The sequence below is a fragment of the Ochotona curzoniae genome, unplaced genomic scaffold, assembly GCF_017591425.1.
Source record: "Ochotona curzoniae isolate NIBS_2020 unplaced genomic scaffold, NIBS_Ocur_1.0 contig_2404, whole genome shotgun sequence".
Lineage (NCBI taxonomy): Eukaryota > Metazoa > Chordata > Mammalia > Lagomorpha > Ochotonidae > Ochotona > Ochotona curzoniae.
The window spans coordinates 4,068,420-4,089,888 of NW_024465451.1; the positions used below are offsets into that span (position 1 = coordinate 4,068,420).

At 44.9% G+C, this 21,469-nt stretch overlaps 1 protein-coding gene across 1 annotated transcript in view; it reads right to left on the reverse strand.

Moving 5' to 3' along the window:
* CSMD2 (CUB and Sushi multiple domains 2) overlaps nt 1-21,469 on the reverse strand; it is a 580,178-nt gene that overhangs the window by 208,545 nt on the left and 350,164 nt on the right. Inside the window, exon 14 of the mRNA XM_040974400.1 lies at nt 741-1,067. Within this exon, the coding sequence (XP_040830334.1) occupies nt 741-1,067 (327 nt within the window). The remainder of the gene's footprint in view (nt 1-740; nt 1,068-21,469) is intronic.

Sequence of the window (21,469 nt, forward strand, 5' to 3'; positions counted from 1 at the left end):
TCATCAGGTTTATAGCTTGTTATGATGTGATGCCCACTTGAAAATATCTTTGGGTGCTTGTAATTTTCCATATCCAAGCCCCATCCTACCTCCAGTGTAACCATGAGACACAAAAACGAACACCCTCGTGGCTGTTTCAGGGGGCTTCCAGAGAAGGCCTCAGCAGTGAAACAGGAAGTGACCATGTTCAAATCACAGCTCAGAGATACTGTACCACTAGGAGTAGGCTCTCAAATGTTCCTCAAAGAGGAACACTGCTCCAAGTCTTGGTTTCTAATTGGACTATGGAAGGAGAGCAGGGCAAAGCTGGTTGAGAGCAGCCCCATTATCTGCAGAGCTCAAGAGAACAGTAGCTCCCTGAGGTCAAGAGAAAGGTGTTCATGATTTGACTGGTACACATCAGGGAGGAACTAATGAGAATATCACAGACTTTATTTTCCTTGGGCCCTTTCTGCTTGCTGCTTGCTGCTGGGCCTTCTAGGAGAGAGAGAATATGAGGAAAGAGCTCCAGGCTCTTTTTACATTATAAATCACACATATGGAATGGATGCTTCAACAAGAGCATCTCCACAGCACCTGCTCTGGGGCCAGCACCTGCTCTTGGGCCAGCACCTGATGCTTCTATCTGGTCATGCTGGGAACTCTGTGCCCAGGCCCTGTACCCAGTAATGTCCTTGAAACCTGCCCACCCATCCCCATGGGAGCATCCTCAGAAGCAGATACTCAGAAGAAACACTCACTAGTAAAAGTGATGTTGAAACCCCTCTTCCCTGTGGAGTGGTCAGTCTGGAATTCGAGACGGGCCACATGGCCACTGCTGGTGATGGAGGAAGGGAGCTGGTTTCCTGAGAAAGTGCCCAGGACTGGGGCCTCAGCGGTGGCACCATCCTTGATGACCAGGAAATCAAACTGAGGCTCCACATCAATGTCGTTGAACGCCAGGTGAATGCGGCTTTCGGGTCTAGCCAGGATAAGCCAGACACAGTGGAGGTGGTTGCCATAGTCCTCTGGGTAGTTGGGAGACAGGACAATACCGGAAGGGCTGGTGAAGTTGAAGAAGCAGGAAACTGCAAGAGAAGAGTGGTGGAGGTCAGCAGGTGTTTCTAACACTGTGCCCGGATCACCATGGACCGGAATGGAGAATATTTTCTTAATTCTAAAGAGTACTGGAAAGGAAGCTTGGCACGAGGGTTGGGCTGGACTGGCTGGGCTCTGAGCTCTAGGCGGGAGACATGCTGGGTTCCACACTGGGCCAATACTGGAAGGTTTCCTGTGGCAAATGGCAGACACAGTGGAGCTGGTGTTCTCTTGGCCCCTCTTCCCCATTGAGCAAGCTCACTCTAGGCAGCGTCTCCTTGCTCCTGGCCCCCTGGAGCAGGTAAAACCCCATCACTCTAGCTCAGTATTGACTTGTAATCCCTGCTCCCCACTGGTTTGGTTTGCAGCAGTTGGAAAAGACAGTGCTCAAGGACACTGAGGGTCCCCCATTGGTAATAAAGGTGGAGTAGTCCATTTCTCTCTTTTTAATGTTTTTGATGGAGAAATGATAGGCAGCCTTGGGAACCCTGACAACACCAAACTAAGATTAGGGTGTCAGGTGAGCAACATTGTTCAGAGGTCGAAGACATGAAGAAAAGGGGGTAGGGAGGTGACCTATGGCATTGCCCACTTCCTTCTCCCCAACGTCATCTGCCCACTTCTTATTCCACCTCCCTCACTTCATGCTACCAACACACTCTTCTATAATGTAAAGCCTTTTCATGCCAATGAACAGACCCTGGAACAAGCATGAGGCAAGGAAAGCACTGTTAACAGAAAAGCACACAGGCACTCAGCCAAACTCACTAGAGAAAACAGCAAGATGAAAAAGATGGCAGCAATCACCACACCGGGGAAAAGACCAGCATCGAACGAAAACTCCTACAATTGCATATGACCATGACCAAGATAAGCAAAGCAAATGCTCAGAGGATTCAGAGGAGAGAAACAAGGAGGAAGCAAAAAAGTAGCATTCATTTCCCTAGGGGGAAAATGAAGACATAACATCCGAAACCCAGTATTGCCGAGGCTTCGTGGAAACTTCCACGTATGGGTATTGACTGCAGGTTGCAGATGGAGTAAGGCGGAAGATCCCTTTTGGAAGCGAGTTTATGAATTCTCATTTTTAGCCACTGACCTCTTCAAACACTCAGTGGACTCAGTCATCTCTGGGAATGAAATCAAAGGCAAAAAGTGCCACACAGACAAAGATGTTTATAGTGACACGATTTTATTACAGAGAAGAAAAAAAAATGTGAGGAACCTCTCTGTCAGCTCAATAATGTGAGGTAAATTATAGCTTTTAATGGGATGCAGTTTGAATGCAGTCATTAAAGTGATAAATATGACCCTGTCGAAAGAGTGTTAAACATCATTTTAAGTAAAACAGTGGATCATAAAATTATATGTGTACTTTTGATTATAGCTATTAAATGCTTGTTTATGTATGGATAAATACTAGACGTGAGCCCCCAAATAAAAATTGCTTTAGGGTAGAAGGTATTTGGGTGATTGCAAAAATTTTCACAGAAAAAGGGACTCATTTTAAATATTTGAAAAATATATATATATATAAAGGATAAAGAAGGTTGAGAACAAATTGAGGATAAAAATTTAAATCCTTTCGTAATATTCCTATTGGCGTTTGGTGTTAATAATATTGGTACTTTAGGGAATATATTTTACTTAGTATAATGAAGCTAAGATGGAAAATAATAAAATCATATTTGTCAAAGGAAAATACCACAAAACAAATGACTTGGGGATGCCTTATGGTGAGCTCTTGCCAATTTCCTCTACCTCACCCATATTCTGCTTTCTGCACAAAGGCAGTTCCTTGCCAACTAGAGCCCAAAAGACCTCCATTAAATCCAGCAAAATTATTGCCCTAAGACATATTCAGTCTCTTCCCTGTAACTGTTTGGTATAGCAGGAATTCAAATCAAGGGGAGAGAAGGGCATGATAAAGCTTTTAGGAAATGTGAGATATAGTTAATAATAATGATTATTACATGCCAGTGAAGATTTAGTAAGGTAGCATTCAAAACACTTGCAACAATTACTCAATTTGACTGTCATCATAAGACTGCAAGGTAGTTCAGTTATTAACCCCATTTAAAGGTGAGGCATAGAGAAGTTCAGTAACCTGGCAGAGTTGCATGGGCAGAAAATAGGAACCCTGGATTCAAATGAGTGAGGGATGATAGCCACGGAGTAAGCTAAGAGCTTCTGATACCAAAACAGTGCTGTCCACGGGGCCATGTGTGACAGTGGAGTCTCTGAGAATGTTCCTCCAATCCATTAGAGATCGACCTGTCAATTACAAATGTCTTCTCAGTCCTGAACTAGGAGGCCCATATATAGCCATCTTATTGTCAGCTTTGTAACAGTCCAGATGGTAGATATTGCAAGTGATAATCCCGAGCCAGCAGCCTTGAAGACAGAAGCAGGTAAGTGGCATGGCTTCCCTAACAAAATCAAGGCAGAAGGAAGACAAGGATGGGTCTACAGCCTCAGAGGGAAGATGATCAGAGGCACTGCAAACATGAACAAACGGATTTGTTGCAGAGAGACGCCAGTGAACAACGCCCGAGTCTCCATCCCCAACTTTGTCACTTCATCATGTGATTCCTTTATAGGGAGTGCCATGTTGGAATGTGAGCAGCTAAATCAGATGACTCTGCTTATCATTTCCCAACATTTTTTTTTTTTGTTCACTGGCTTGCTGTTCCTCTCCCTGAAATATATCCAGGTATTTCATGACAGCAGTTGTCCTGTGTGTTTGATTCTATCGAATTTCTACTGGTTCCCACAATGCCTGGCACTTTGTAGATGCTCCATGAATATTTGGTCATTGAAGCACTGAGCGTCTAAGAGTTGATATCACCTGAAAACATGAACAGGTGGTTCTCACAGCCCCATCCTGCTCCAAGCCTCAACCAACGTGATGAACCAAAGTTTATAAGGATAGGGGCAAATGTCCATCTGTTCTGGAAAGTATGAGCCTTAACACTCTTGTCTTAGGTACAGTGGCTATGTGTTCCTCTAAAGCATTTGCAGCAGAAAACAGTGTGACCCAGTTAAGTTGTTAAACCACAAAGACAACAGAAAATTGCTATCAAACACCAAAGATCTGAAAGAATATTTGGGTAATGTTCATCAAAGACTGCTTGAAGATTTTTCTTTCCAACCAAGAGATGAATCAAAATGAAGATTTCAATTTTGGAAAGTTGTGGTTAATAGAAAAAACATTCACAATAAGTAAACAAATACCACAAGCAATCTCAATAATTGCTATTAACATAGGAAATTAAATGCAAGTGTAACAAATATTTTTTGGAAAAGAACATGTAAGATATCACTCCTATGTAAACCCGAGGGTAAAATATTCTAGATTATACGGATAGAAAGAGTAAAGTTGGAGCAAAGAGATATGCTAATTTCCTCATTTTGCAAGAAATTCTGTTCTTCAGTTTCTGTGGTTAATTAGAGAAATATAGGTTAGATCATGTTTTTAAAGATGTTAAGTGTAATTAGTAATAGAATATGAAATAGCTAATCTTCAAAATCACCAAAGGGAAAAAATGTAAAGCAATCAGTTTAGGAGGAAATTTGAATTCAAAGGAAAAAATCAAAGAAGCATAAAGAGAGTAACTGTACGATGCTAAAGTAAAAAAAGACAGAATGTTATTATGATAATCAATGTACACAGATTAATCTCCTAAGAAAACACAATGCTCCCCTTGAAACAAGACAGAGTTCAAGTAAAGTGACTCTAAATCATCCAAAGGGAAGGATTGGGCCAAACAGCTCAGACATTACATTAGCAGATTGCTAAAATCCACCAATACCTGGGTTTTCAAGATTCCTATTTAATAGGTGGAGTGGACCCAAGGCTTCAGAGATTGTAAAACTCCCCAAGTGACCCTTAACTGTAGCCAGGGTTTGAGAACAATGAGAAGAAATTAAGGTGAATGGCATTAAAGCGGGTTTTAATGTTCATAATGGACTCTTGAATGGTCCTGGAACTTTTTGGACAGCTGCCCAAAGATACTTCCTCTCGCACCTGGAAAGAGATGGGCTAACAACCGACACTGCTAGAAGAATGAGGCTCTATAGACCCATTACAAGGGCAGGTAAAGGAAGTCGTGCCTTGCTCTACAAAGGACTAATCTTTCTGTCCTTGGAAGATTCCCTATGCCTGTCACACTGTAATGCTTCTATTAGGGAGTAAGAAGAGCTGTTTCTCAGTGTCCCAAGTGAGGAGCACAGAAAGAGTTGCGATTGGATCTCATCAATATCAATCATGCAGACTCAAGGAGGGAGAACAGGTGTCTTTCTCCTCCAGAAATAGTTCCCAGACGGTGCTCCTGGTTCTTGACCTTGGATGAAGTGCTGAGTCAGAGAGCTCTCACCTGGCTCTTCCTTGAAAAATAATAAAGGTAGGAAACTCAGTACCAACTATAATTACCATGCTTAATACCAGATTATTGTTTAATATGATGTTGAGCAGAAAATAATAGGGATTTGTTGAAAACCCCACTTTCACTATGTTTTTCTTCTGTGTTGTCACTGCTAGGTTCAATGCTTTCAAAATGATAACTCAACTGCATGAGAGTATTCATTAATTCTGACAAAGATCTAAAACAAAATCCCCCCAAAATGATATTTAAAACAAGTATGATGAGAACATTTCAGAATGATTACATGACAGTTTTGATACATTATACCTCAAAGCACAGGAGCAGACAAAATAAAATATGCTAAAGTGGAATAAAAAAGTAATTAAAGATATAGAATCTGAAAAATGCTTTGAGATTGTGTCAGATGAAATCCTGTGGCTTTTAAATAAGGGCCACAATCTTCTTAACAGGCACCCACAGAATTTGACAAAAGTGGACCTTACAAGGAAATCTCCATACATTCTGCCAGAAAGAAAAAAAAAATTGGTGGGTCTCATCTGTCCACAGTGCAAATAATTAAAAAATAGCAGCAAAAGAAAAGAAAAACCTATAATCAGTGGAAACTGATAAAAACTCTTTGCTTAAATAAGTTCTTGAGTTCAAAGAGGAAACACATATTGTCAATAGACATGCGTAAGATGATAAGCCAAGGCTGTAGCAAGGAGAAAATTCATAGTTTTACTCATTATTAAGTAATTAAAGATAAATAGTGAAATGAGTGCTAAAATTCAGAAAATTGCAAGGAGAACAACCAAGAAGAATTAGGAAAAGAAGACACTAAGAAAAGATCAAAGTGGAAAACAACTGGCTTCTCATGAGACCCATAAAAAAGAAAGCTCCGATTGGCACACTCAAGAAATAAAACTACAGATGAGAGACAGAGATGTGAAGTGACAGTAAAACGAAGTTAACAATCCAATTACAAAAGAAGTAGTAAATACAACATACCGATCAAACTGGAATCCTGACTAAAGGAATTTCCCAAACAAATCTGAATGACCAAACTTAATGTGAAAGAGAAAACCGAGGGGAGAGGAAGATTCGTAGCGGGTAGGTGATTTCATGAGCTGTGTTTTAAAATTTTAACCAAATTTGTTAAGATAGTTAAGTTCATCTTGATGTGAATACTCTTCTAATGATTGTATATATATGGCTCTCATACTCATACCCACCCACCCATACATGACACGCCTACATTATACAGGATAATTCTATACACGAAGCGCTGCCAAGCCAAAGTCAGCCCCAAGGCAACCACCAAACACTGCCGACACAACAGAAACAACAGAACTTCAGGCACACGGGCAAAACAGGAAATTTTAAAACAGAAGATAAACTATCTGTGGCCTAAAAGAGTTCATGTTTCAGAGTTGACAATTATTCTTAAATCATTGTCTAAATTTAATACAATTCCCGGCAGGTTTTTTTTTTTGCTGCAGCCTAAAACAGTTTTAAGATGCAGCTGTTGAAAACAGCCAGGCTCTTGGGAGACAACAGGGAATAATAGCACACAAAGTGCCAGTTTGTAGCATAAGAGGGTCATGTGTCTTAACTCATCAACTCTTACAGCAATCCTCTAAGGTAGATCCGAGTCCCTGGCCTATGGCGACACAGCCTGTGAGTGGTGGAGCTCAGATACGGAACCCAATCTAGCAGCTACTTCCAAGGGGAGGGAGAGTTTCTGCAACAGTCAAGAAACAGACGCAGGAGATCATCACAGTGAGGAATACGGCACAGGAAGGGGGCTTTTCACATCAGCAGGAAAAGTGTTGATTCACCAAGATGTAATGCTAGGCCCAGTGGATCACTGGTCGTCGAATAAGTTAGATCCATATCTTACCCTGCAGTGCGACAGAAATGCTGGAAGACAATGTAAGGAGAACCTGCATAATTCCACAAGAAGGAAGGTCGAACCACAATCCCATCGTCAGAAATCACAAGGAAAACAGTATTCTAGATGAAAGTAATAGGAAATTATTAAACAAAAATTGAACAGTGAGGAGCAAATATGGAAAAAAGGTTGCAGTGTACTACAATTAAATGCTTACTCTCCTTAACATAATTCTCCAGAACTGTAATTCAGTACAAGCATAAGCCTTTAAAATGGAAATACTGGTCAAGAAAATTAAGAGGCAGCAAACACCATGGGGGCAGAGGTTTGATCTGGCAGTTAAGTCATTACTTGGGATGCAATCCATGTCAGAGTGCTTGGCTTCAAGACCCCACTAGGCCACCGAGTCCAGCTTCCTGCTCATGTGCACCCACAGAGGCAGCAAGCCTTAGCTCCAACAGTTGGGTCCCTGCCCCTCAACTGAGATACCTGGCTTGAGTTCCAACATCCTGGCTTGGGTCTGACCTACAACTGGAGTGTCAACCAGTAGATGAAACATCTCCCTCTGCTTTTGTTTCTTTTGTTCTGTCCCTCTGCCTTTCACAGATAAGCTTTTTTAAAGTACACTATTATAAAACAGAAACTTAAAACAACAGAGCTTTAAGAAAATGAAGAACATGAAGCTCTGTGAGAAAGAGGAGAGAGATGGCAGGGCAGCCCGAGACGGTGAGGAAGGAGGAGAGACTGCAGCAGGTGTCATACAGTCATAGGAAGCAGTCTCCTGAGGAGGAAGGCTGCTGAGCCTCGTGTATCATGTGGGTTGGAACGCCTCCAGCGGGTGTCAGCCACACAGACGAGGGCAGCTTCAGAGATGTGGGAGCTGGTCCCAGGGCATTGAGCAATGAGGAATGGATGTGGCCAGGACAGACACCTGTCTAAGAAGTCTGAATAAGAAGGGGAGTTGCAAGGAGAAGCAGATATGAAGGAAGACGCTTCTGTGCTGCATGCTGAAAGCAATCAGAGAGAACTTAAATGCTGATGGGAAAGGGCTGGCAGGAGGAGGAGGAGGAAGAGATGTTTCGGGAGGCAGAGGTCCTGAGCAAGTGACACGCAGGAAAAATTTGCAGAAAAATGAGTGAATCAGCAGACTGCAATTCAATGTAGTGACCAATGTAGAAGACTGGTACTAAGTCAGATATGAAAAAGCAAAACAAACAAAGGAACAAAAGGAGCAGAACGGGACACATCTGAGTCTGTTACCGGTGATAAAGTATTATGTGTGACAGATATAGTTCAATTCTGTCAAGTGTGTGCCAAGCTGCAACATAAATATGCATGTCTCACTGTGAGGTTAACCATGCTCCAAGATGCCCGATTTAAACCCTATGTGGGAAATTTTCATGTTTGTCCTGTTCCATGAGCTATAGGGGGATTAGCTTCTGATGGAAGAAAGAACTGAACATCTCTCTGTTGCTGAAGGTTAGGAGAGCAAGAGAAGAAGGGTAAGGCTGAGAACAGATTTACAGGTGTGGAGTCCTTAGTGTTTGGAAGTTGTAGTGTTGCCTGTGAAGCAGGGGTGAGATGGTTGTTCTCCAGTCAAGGTCAAGAGGAGGGGCTGTGGATGACTGCTGAGGTGGTTTCCATGAAGAAGTGGAGGGCAGGCTGACTTGATGGATTGTTAGGCCCTACTGCAGACCAGTGACTGGTGATTGGTGATCATGAATTTACAGCAGTGCCAATTCTCCTGGTTGAATGATTTTTTTTTTTCTTGAGCAATGCTCACTCAACTCACTCAAGCAGGAGCGGCCCAGCCAGATGGCTCTTGCCGCACAGTCTGTCTCTGGATCAGTAAACTGAGGTAACCCTGTTGATGAACACCACAGCTGAGCTTCAGGAAAAGGTTTTACAAACCCATCCATCAGTTTGTCTGCTCTGGTGTCAGTTACTTGAGTGCCATCTTTGGCAATGGGGCTCGGCGGAAGTTAACATTTCAGTTCCTGGGTACCATAGAAACTCTAGGAAGCTGTAAGGGTCACGTGCATCAGGGGGCAGAATCAGTCACCTGGCGGGGCTCATCCTTAGCACAAATTGGGGCTCGGAGAGACTGAGGATGCCTTCGAGAAACGCAGGTGCATTCCAAAATGAGTTTCAAGGCTAAGTCGACAATAGTGGTTGTATTCCTAAGCCCCTAGTAGGATCTCTTAAATGCATATTTCAAATTATCTGACCCCAAGACACAAGTGGTGGTTGAGTCTTCATTTGCTTCATTTGCTTTTGTAATCCCATCTCTTGGGCAGGCAGTATTTGGGCACTAGTGTCCTGAGTCCGGTTAGCGTGGCATTCAGCGGAGATTATCCCTTCCTCCTTTCTGAAACCTTCTTTCTTTGGTCTCCCAGGACACCCACCCCAGCTCCAACCTTTCACCCTGGATACACCAGTACAGTCACTGGACAGCTCTCCTCTTCTGCATCACGGTTATGAAAGGATCTGTTTTAGGGTTGTATCCTCGTTGTATTCATTCCCTGTAAACTTATTTTCTCTGATGGACCCTGAAGTGTCTCCACCTAGCTCGAGTATTGGTGGAGGGATGGAGCACCTGCTGTGTACCCATCACTGCTCCAGGTGTGGGATTAGCAGTCAGTAACATGAATAAGCCAGTCCCCAGTCCTCATTTTAATAAATGAACAAGAAAGAAAATTGGGCAAGGGAGAAGAGTGTGAAAGAAGAGAAAGAAGAAAGAGTGGGTAGTTCAACAACGGGGTCAGAGATTGGACTACCTGAGCAGGTGACCCTGGCTGGGGGTCTGACGAAAAGGAGCCAGCCAGCCTAAGGGGACAAAATTCCAGAACTGAGAGTGCATAGGATCTGAAGACGGAGCGATTGTGGTATATATGAGGGACAGAGAGAGGATAGTGTGCCAGAAACATGATGACTGATGAAGCAATGACACAAAGTGACATGTAGAAGACAGCAAGTCTTTTCTCAGGGGGAGCTTGAGTTTTTATTATAGTGAATTAAACTAAACACATACAAAACTATACTTTTGATCTTCTTCCCCAAATGAGGTCCTCTTAGATTGTAGAACCTAGGAGTTGGTCCGGCATCAGCCCAGGAGAGGGCTTTCTTTAGGTAGCCTGCCACACTGCAGATCTGACACCATTCTGACTGATGTATATCCCCACTGGGCAGCCCCCAGCACCTCCAATGAATGTCCCAAATTGAAATTTTCACCTGTTTTCCTAAACCTCCTTCATTCCTTATCTCCATGAAAATGACAATGCCCAGTTGCTTAAGCATACCAATGCCTTCTTCACTCCCATATCCCATCAGTAACTAACTTCTGTTGATTCTCTCTTCAGTATTTCTTGTACTTGTCACATCCTCATCACCGCCTATTAAGTGGAGGCCCTTCTCCTACGGCAAGAGTCTCCCTGGTCTCCCATATTAAATCTTGCTCCTTCTATCCTCCACTCTGGTGTCAGGGTCAATTTTGGGCATCACAAATCCCTGTGCTGCTACATCTTTGCTTGTAACTGTGGACTCCCCACTGCACACAGGATACAGTCTGGACCGATCAAAAGGGGCACAAAAGACTCTCGACAACCTAAGGCCTCTGCCAAGTTCTTTCATCGTTATTTCCTCTCCCTCCCCTCACTGTGCCCTATATCTCAGCCAGCTTGGTCACCTGCAGCTCTACAAACGTGCAAGGCCAGCCTCATGTCTGCGCTTTTGTCTGGGCTTTTGTTTTTTTCTATGTTTTGCTCCCATTATTACCAGCAAAACTCTGCTAAGCATCATTCCTGGTGAGTGCTGTGGGTCATTCCCACCCTTCGCCTTTTCCTTCCAAATCCTAGTCATGTGTATCAGGCTCAGCTCACCTTGATGGTCATGGAATAATATTGTGCTATTAATTAGCCTGGGGTGGCCAAATATATTTCAAACTAAACCCTCTCCAACTTCTAACATGTTGACGCTGTCGATTTAATAACACCAATGCTAATGCTGCTAAAAATTATGACAAATACAGGAAACCAATACTTACTAAGAATTTGTTATGTGATTAGTACTGGAGATGATACTGAACAAGATGTGCATAGCTCTGTCCTCGGGGAGCTTACAGTCTAGGGAGGGTGCCAAAAGCAGTGCTGCATATTACGTTTGATTGCATTATTTGTTCAAAAGCACCTGTTCCTTCCATGCCTTTTCCATGTATCCCTGGAGGTGGAGTCTTCTTCCCTACCCACAGTGACTTTGAACTTGTTCTCGGGATAGGTGTGATCCCCTAGGATCAGAGTGGACCTGCCACAAATGGCTCCAAGCAGAGATTTTATATAACCTAGGGGGGTTTTGGCTCATTTGCCTTCTGCCAGAAGAGCAGCACATCCTAGGAACAAGCCGGACCCTTACCCTTTGTCCCAGAATGGGATGCTTCCTGGAGCCCATCTAATCCATGTGGATATCCAGCCCTTATGGAATATGAGTGAGGAATAAATGTGCATTATTACTGACAGTCAAGGGATGAGAAGGAGCCGGCCTTATGAGGAATATGGCAATGTGGCAGACTGTAAGTGTAGAGGTAGGAAAGGGTGTGGAGGGGGAGAGTGCCATGGGATGAAAGGAGGGACATAAGCAGGGGTGAATCATGCAGAGCCTTGTAGACCAGTTGGTCAAGTATCTCACTTGGCATCCAACTGATTCAGCTGACACTGATACCCTTCTTGGCACAAAGTCTACTGCACTATAGTTAGTGCAGTTACATAATGTATTGCTCCAACTGGGAGCATCTGAAATTGCAAGTTGGCACTACAGATAATAACCTAGAACGAAAGTTGGTGGTCCCCAATAGTGAAGGCTATGTGGTCCCCTTCCCCCTGGCCATTTCAGTCCCTTCCCATGACAGCAGTTTTTATCCATCTTCTGCAGGTCCTCATTCAAACAACCTAATCCTGTCTTGGAGCTGGAGTCTCAAACTGAAGCCCACATGTGCCATTAGGTTTCCCTCAATGGTAAGACTCTGTGCTTTGCTGCCTGCAGAGGCTGGCTGGGTTCCTGACATAACCCACCTGGCTGCTTGGCAGCCCAACCTCTGGGAATGATGCTCTCAGCCTGCACTTATCCTGCAGCCATGGTGGATTCCTGCAACATCTCTGCAATGACGACTGCACCCAAGCCATTCATGGGTCTCACATCAGATCCCAGATAGATGTTCTTCACGCTTCTAGGTCCTTGTTAAGGTCAGGCTCTAAACTGGGATATTCATGGATTCCTCAGTGGTGGCTCTCATGTCACTGGGTCACAGAAGAGATTCAGAACCCTTAGCAGGGCAAAGCAAACCTGGATCTGCACTCCTGGGATGCATCTGAGTCCATCCCTCTGAGGACTCAGCCGCTACACCGCAAACATCATGAAAATGAATCCTTGCAAAATCTCTGTTTTTGCAGGCCATGGCATGCCACTTTTCACTTAGTAAGTGGACGCTTCTGGGGGCAGCCAGTGGTATCAGCTTTCCAGGTCTTTTCTCACGTACTTAAAAAAAAATCAGATGAGTGACTTCTAAGCGGCAGCTTTGTCACAAAGACTCTGTGCCATGAATCTTGGGCAGGCAAGGAATGTAGCACTGTGCCCAATACATGGGAGGTGCACGGGTCATCTTTGCTAAGCCTGAAAGGAGAACCAAGTCCCAGTCCTGCAGCTGGTGGCTATGCTTCCATTCTGGCTTCTGCTCTATGTGTCTCCCAGAATCAGCTGGCTGGAGCGGGAAGCCAGACAGGCATCTGTCTTTCCTCCCCTAGCACAGCCTCTACCAGGCAACTTTCCAGGCCAGAAGGTTTGCCTGTTGGTTCTTAGCCCCTCTCTTCCAGGCATGAACAAGTGGCACCACACCCAGGGAACCCTTGCATATTCTTCCTTTGCAGGGATGACTGATTGCTTGTCTGCCCATGGTGATTTGCTATACCACCTTGGTTGGGAGATACTGGCAGCTGCAAGGGGCCACTGGTGCTAAATGGCTTTGCCCTGGAGGCATGCATATTATGCTAGTTGGGATTTGGAGGCCTGGGACACATGGGGTCAAGGATGGATGCCTGGGGACAACATTACAGCATGGTAAAGCTGACAATTGTGGTGGCAGCACTCCATAGGGGTGTGGGTTTGAGATCCATATGCCATACTCCTAAATTCAGCTCCTTGCTAATATACCTGGGAAAGCAGGGGAAGATGGCTCAAGTAATTGGGTACCTGCATCCATGGGGAAGACCCAGATGGAGTTCTTAACTTCAACCTGGCCTAACTCCAGCCATGGGGGACTTCTAGAAGGTTCTGTGCTTAGCACAGGGGAAGCTCCTGATCAACTTGCATGCTTAGACAGGGATAGCTTCAGCCACTTATATTGATGTGTTCAACCACGCACAAGCATTAGCTGGGGAGAAGGTGGCTGGGTGTGGGAGTAACCTAAGAGCCTAAAACCAAGCAGAGAAATTCCAGAGGGGCCATGGCCTTGGACTCCCTCTCCAGCAGCTCTGAGGGCCATAGCCATCCAGCAGCTCTGAGCAGCCATGGCCATGGACTATCCAGCAGTTCTGAGGGGCAGTGGCCATGGACTCCCTCTCCCATGGCTCTGAGACCACTCCAGGACTATGAATCAGACCTTTGAGGTCCTTTGGCCTGTCTCTCCTGTGAGCCCCTAAACCCTGTCAGGGAGCTCCACTTCCTGCAGTAGCATGAACACATCATCACTTGCAGTCTAGAACCAGCCCCAAGCCAGGCATGTCAAACCAGCAACCACGAAACACAGGAAAAGAGCACTTAGTGGCTGCTCGCCACACCAATAGCGAAGAGTGGGTTTCGCCCAGTTCACAGTTAGCCTGGCAGGGAAACTCAAGAACTACGGGGAGCCCCATGTGAATCCCAAAGCAAGAGGAAACAAAACTAAAGCCTGGGGCCAGCACCCAGTACCCACAAGGGCTGAAGGAAGGATCAACAAGCCTCCGAAGGGGACCCAGGGCTCTCCTAGAAAGCAAGCCCAGAACAAGAAGAGCACTGCCTCCCCTGAGAGCTACAACACCCACAGACACCTGTAGCTCCCAGGTTGGTCGGTGGTATACTCATGTCCACATGCAATGAAGGGTTGTCAAGAAGCTCAAAGAATAGCAGAGGGGTCCAGACAGAATGTTAACCTCCAGCTCCATGGCCAGCCACTGTGAAAAACTCTGGTTGGTGAAGCTTTGGGTTGTACTGCACAGGACAGATGGCACACACACAAATCCCAACATGCTACAGAGAATGACTGTCGGCTCCATTCCAAAGGTTAAAGTAGAAGGGAAACCCACCCCTCCCTGCCCCAATGAGTGGTCACAGCCCAGGAGTAGATTGTTAAAGCATGGTCAGTTTTCCTAGGCCATATGCCACCCAGGTAGCCATGGTCCTAACAGACCTGGGCCCAAGACACTTGAGGTCCTTGCTTGGCCTTGGGTCAGGTTGGGTCTGCAGAGCTTTCCATGTTGGACTGAATGCAGCCTGTGCTGCAGTCCTCCAGGAAGAGGCCTGAGCACCAGCCAGCTGCAGCTGTTTTTCTTCTATATTCTGGTAGATTCTGTGACCAAATCTGTTACAACAATAATCCAGAGACAGCTTGTGCTTATCTCACACACTAGATAGTGTATTCTAAGTGGGAAAGAACCATCTGAGACTCGCCCTGTTACTTGCCCAGTTGTGAACACAAAGTCCAATCCACAGCAGCTCTTCCGCTCTGCATTTGGCTGCGAGTACAGTCAGCTGAATGGCGGGCACTCGTGATGCCAAAAGCTGATGCCAAGGCATCGGGCATGCATCCTACTCCTTGCTGCAATATCAACACAGAGGTCACCATTCCATGAACCCCAGGAGATCATGGGCAGTGATCATAATCACCAAGTTACTGCAGCCTCTGAGGGGCAGCCCAGGACCACGACATATCTCCACCTGCGTGACAACCCCGCGCCAACCAGATGCCCCTCAGGATGAACCCCAGGGTGACTGATGTACAGCAGGTGTTCCATAGCAGGGGCTCAGGTATCCCTATGGGCCTCAGAAGAATGCGGAAAGAAAATGTGATACATATACATGCTGGGGTATTATCAGCTATCAAAAAAGAACAAAATTCTACCAGTTGCACCAACATACCCGGAAGTAGAGGACAGCATGTTGAGAGAAATAAGCCATACACAGAAATACAAATGCTGCATGTTCCCCCTTAAATGTAGGGACTAAAATTAAGAAAGGAATGAAGGAAGGGAGGAAAGGGGGGAAAGGCAGAGTGGGAGAAGGAGATAGAGGAGAGAAGGAAAAAGGGACAGAGATGCCTATGTATATCTTATGCCTATGTATATTTTAAATCTCTGTAAAACAACTTGTTAAGATTTATATACTATTATATACTATCATGAGTGTTTTAACATTTATTTCACTGGGTGACATTGTGATGCAGCCAGAGAAGTCTCTGCCTGGGACACCAGCATGTCTGAGTCTTGGCTGCTCCCCTTCCAACCCAGCACCCTGCTCACGCACCTGGGAAAGCAGAGGAAGATGGCCAAGTGCTTGTGCCCCTGCACCCAACCGGGAGATCTGGATGAAGCTCCTGGGTCAGTCCTGGCCATTGCAGCCATGTGGATGGAGTAAGCCAGCAGAAGGAAGATCTCTATTTCTATCTTTATGCCTTTAACTTGGACTTTCAGATAAATAAATAAATGCTTTTAAAAATGTGCTTCCTATGAATAAAGCTGAATATTTTTTTTCCATTTGACTATTGTTTGTAGCCCTGGCCTGTTTTCCTGCTGGGTTAGCTCTCTTTATTTTGTATTTGATGAATGCCATTAAGCTTTCGAATCTAAAGTAAATTAAAAATACATTCTCTAAAAGAAAAAATAAATTAATTAAATTTAAAAAAATAAATCTGACTCCTACATCACCAAGAAGGTTTTCAAGCCCAGTTCCCCCACTCCCTCCTGGACCTACTCAAGGGGAATTCCTAGCAATGAAATTTTGCATATTTAAAAACTAATGGGGTATGGGGAGAATGGGGCTAGGAAGAGGGAACCCTTGTGTCTATGGAATCATACCATGAAAAATAATAACACTAATTTAAAAACAACAAAAAATAAAATTTATTTATTTAAAGCCACAGTTAAAGAGACAGAGAGAGGGAGAGCAAAGAGTGAGATCTCCCAATGCTAGTTCACTCCCCAGGACTGGGCCAGGCTGAAGCCAGGAGATAGGAGCCTGCTGCAGGTGGGACTCAAATTGGTAACCTCATGAGATGTTGGCATCGCACAATGGACTTGACCCACTGTGCCACAACACTGGCCCCGAAAATTCTGTGTTTTACAAGATTTTTAAGTATCTGTAGCAAGTGTCTGGTTTTGAGTCCAATTTAGACTGGGCAGGACCATCAAGTAGCTCTCCTTCCTCCACAGCATGTCTGCCTCTTTAAACAGAAAGGCTCACATTGGCCTCCTAGGAGCTGACTCTGCTGCCTTAGATACTCTTGATGGAAAACGAGGGGGTCCCTTGGTGAGCCATCCCTGCAGGGACCCCTGGGCAGGTACACTGAAGACCTTTGTTTTATAATTATTTCAGCCAGATCTGCACCCACATCCAACCAAGTGAACCACTCCCCCTAAAACTGTGGGGTGAGGTATGATGAGACTCCACAGAGCTGCTGTGCAGTAGGCCTTGGGGGCCCAGCAAACTCACAGGGCCTCTGAGCTTGGGGTCCCTCTCCTCACACTGGCCTTTCCTCCGGTTCCTGACTCCCTCTCTCATCCTTGCTTTGAAAAAAACGCTGGGCAGGGACACCTTTTCAGGGTTGGTGGGGGAGGCCCTTATTTCCCTGATAAAAATTTCTTTCTACCCAGACAAGTCTTTTCACTTTCAAGTGTCTGCCAATTTAAAAACCAAAGATGATGAATCGCATAGGTTACCCAGATGGGCCTTGTGGCACAAGTATTACCTATACCCTGGATGGTCTGACAGGCAGAAATGCTCCCATGAGCCATGCCTTCTTCCAGGCCTCAGCTTTCCCAACCCCAGACTCTTTCCATTCTGGCTTCTTTCACCTAGGGAAGCTTCACAACCATGACCATGATGCCCATCTTGCAAGGCAAGAGCACGGTCAGACCTGGCCTACCTCTGGCTATGGACACAGACTCTACTTTAGGCCGTGACTCCTGGGCATTGCTGGACGCTTGTGCAGGGCAGTCTGTCCCCAGCTCTGTTAGGCACTGGCCAGGCAAGACCACAGGTCTTCACTGTCCAGAATGTGGGGGCTGTGGTAACAGAGGAGGGGCATCCTGGAATCTCCCAAATCCTGGGGCCCTCTAGGGGTCCACGAGGTCATGAAGGAAGTCTAGAGAAGTGACAATGCTGCAGCAAGAGGAGGGAACGGCACAACCCTTGTCATGGCCTTGGCCTCAATCACAACAGATCCCAGGAACCGGGCAAGATGTCAGCCGCTCAGGAAAAGCAGAATTCAACTATGCTTACTTGGGGGCAGTTTTCTTTTTTAACCACATATAGTTTTGTTCCCCCTGCCTCTCCCCATCCATAACAGACATGTTCAATGAACTTCATACAATCCCATGCCAGCAGGCTGATGCTTTCAAATCTTGGCTGATCCCAACTCCGGCTCTGAGCATTTGAAAAAAAGGCAATTTTTGGCGATTGTGATCATATTTTCTGGGCCAAAGGAAGGGGTGTTCGAAAGCACACTTGTTCAGGAAAATCTGGGATTATATGATTACAGGGAACATCAGGTTTCTGTCGTGGAAAAGAGCAAAAATGGAGACATGCTTCCCCCACGCATGGGCCACTGAGGTCCAGGGAGAACGGAGTATCTACAGAAGAGAGGGGATGGGCCACACTTGTGACCTATGTGAAGCCGACCACAGAGCTGCTATATTTAGAAAACTGCAAGCAGATGGACACAAAGAGAAGCATGGGGATGGGAAAGCTGCACAGCACAGAAACGTCTATTTTCTTCAAGTTAATTTATAATTTAACAGGAGTGCACACGCAAAAAAATCCCCATAGGATTTTTATTTATATTCTGGCAAAAACAATTCTAAAATTAATCTTGAACAACAAACAGATGAGAATAACAATGAATATTCTGAGAGAGAAAATAATTAAGGGAGGAAGGAATTGTTTCTAGCTCTGCCAGATATTAGAACATATTATAAAACAACAATTAAAATTAGTCAACACAGAGGCTAGGAGAGAAACAGAAGAGCAGAACAAAGGGGTGACTCAAGGAGCAGACTTAACTACATTTGAGGATTCGGGCTGTGGTAAAACAATTCATTTCCTTCAAATCAAAAGGGAAATGAATTACTTATTAAATTATGCGGGAAAACCATATAAGAGTTTGGACAATATTATGCATTCATCTAAATAAACTCCGGATGCATTAACAAATTATATTTTAAAAAATCAAATTACTGACAAATAACCCAAAATAGAACATACTGCTTCTCAGGTCTGTGGCAGAATGATAACTTTGTCAGCTTTGAAAAGAAATTGCCAATGCTGAGGGATTGGTCTGGATAAAAATATAAAATAACTGCACAACACAAAAGAGAAAAACAAAATAACCCAAGAAGGAAAATTAAAGCGAGGAAATGCATGCATCAAATGCCATGCTTATCCACAATATACAAAGAGTGCCTTCCAATTGGAAGGAAGCACAGCCTCCATGGTCATGGAGAGGGACAGAGAATACTACTAATATACCATGTCCTTGCTTGCACAGAGGACCCAGGCCGGCTAGAGAAAAACCAGCATGGAAGTTCCCATCCAGTGGCCTGTTGTGGCTATGCTGGACTCCTCCTGACTCTGCCTTTGCACCTGATGACCCAATAAGGGACCTGTTGAGTCCCTCCCCTGGACACCCAGCAGTATCTGCTCAGACTGCTCCCACAGACACTGCCTTCCTGCTTCATTCCCATGCCTTTGGCAGTAGCCTACCTCTCGAGGAACCACTTTCAACCTCAGACCCAGACTGGCCAGCACACACACACATACACACACACACATGCACTCTCGTGGGTGTCCGTGAATCCAGGGGACACTTCCCTTTTGTACTGGCCCAAACCCTATGGCTCCCCTCAGAACCCATTACTGCCATGTGCCTGCCTCCCTTTCAGATAGGGTCCTTCTCTGCTCCACCATGCATCTGGCCTCACTGTTCTAGCAGAGATGACGTCAGGTCTGTGCCCCAGGGAAGAGGCCACTGCTCCTGAGCTCAGCACCTGCTGTGATGCCTGCTATGGTTCAGGCACTTCATAAAGATGTGTGAAGTAATAGAGACGCGTATCTGTATCATCAATGCTTTCTCATTGAAAAACTAAACTTAAAACCACAAGGGATTGTTTTGATTTCCATAATTGTGTCTCTCTCCGCATCCAGAGAGCTCTTCGAGGTCAAGGACTGTGCCCAATTCATCTCAGCGTTCGCAGCACTTCTCATAACATTTGGCACTTTGCAGTAGTCATCAAGGGTGTGCTGAGGGGGTGCGCTCAACTCATGCTTATTAAATTAGCAGCTTCTGAAAGGCCAGGCACAGACTTGAGCAGAGCTCACAAAGGTTACAGGCGAAACACAGAAGCACAAAGTTCTCTTCTGAAAGCAAAGTAGGTGAATACGAAAGAGAGACGCCATGTTTCCTGATGGCAAAGCTGTACATGAAATAGACCTCATTCTTGTGAAATTAATGATGCATCATTTGAAGAGAGAGAGAAAGAGAGAGAAAGAAAGAGAGAGAGAGAGAGAGAGAGAGAGAGAGAGAGAGAGGGAGAGAAGGAGAGATTCAGTCCACTGACTCACTCCTTGAATACCCTCAATGGCCAGCATGTCTGGATCAGGCCGATGCCAAGAGCCTGGAACTCCACTGGGGTCCCTCATGGGGGTGGCAGGGGTCCAGGTACCTGAGCCATCACCTTCTGCCTCCCACAGTGCACATTAGGAGAAAACAGAGCCAGTGCTCAAACCCAAGCACTTGGATACGAGATATGGACACCCCAAGTGGCAACTTAACCCCTGTGCTGAGTGCCTAACTCATGAATTTTATTCTTCATTTTACAACTTTTGCTATCCAGTAGCATGAAACAGTACAGCATTTTGGGGGGAGTCACAGAACAATACGTATCAAAGAGTTATAAAAAGATCCTAACCCAATGGTGCCACTCCTAGAAATTTATCCTAAGGAAATAATTTAAGTGAAGAAAATCCAATCCATATATATGAGTGTGTTTATCCAGCCTTTCATGAAATAACTGAACAGGGGTGATTGACAAAGTCATGGGCTAACCAGGAGACAGAATTCTCCAGAGATGTTGAGAATAACAACTGTGAAAGACCTGTGACAACGCAGCAAGATAGTCAACATAAGATGGATGCTGCCTGAAGAATCCAAGAAGAATGCTACATTTGAAAAAGATTTTCACTGATTAGAGATGGACAAAGAAACCTTTATTTACTTAAACGTTTAAATGTAGATAAACTATAATTTAATTTTAAGGTTCTAAAATAATATCAAAGACCTGCATTATATATTAACCCTTGAGTTTCAGAAAATTCTTAGTTTCAGCATGCCATACATGATACAGAGCCAAAAATTCACCCTTCTACCCGAGACGAATATGCCCTGAAGCCCTCCAGCTGAAGAGATATGTAGGAACAGTCACACCTTCCTGGGCCTCTCAATTTGTACATGTCTGGCATTCAACAAATCAAGCCAGATACATATGTGGATGGACAGGGGAGAAGAGAACGCTGAAGACTGGGAAATTGTCTCACTATGAGCATGTGACATGTTGGTGCATGACATCAGTCAAGTTCCAATCCAGGCCACAGATCTATCCTGCAGGATTTTTTTTTTCACCTTCTGTAAATCAGTCGCATCGTAAAGATAACTCCACTAGCAGCTTGCTCTGATTCCTACTTTGACTCAGTACTCTGTGCTAAGATTTGTCTTGTCCTTACTTCTACAGATAACCCTGAAAGAATTCTGAGCACTTAGGCGATGGAGAGAGAGCAGGAACTGGAGAAGCCTGGCTTCAAACCATTGCTCCATCACTGAGTGGCTGTCCTTTAGCCTTTGAGTTAG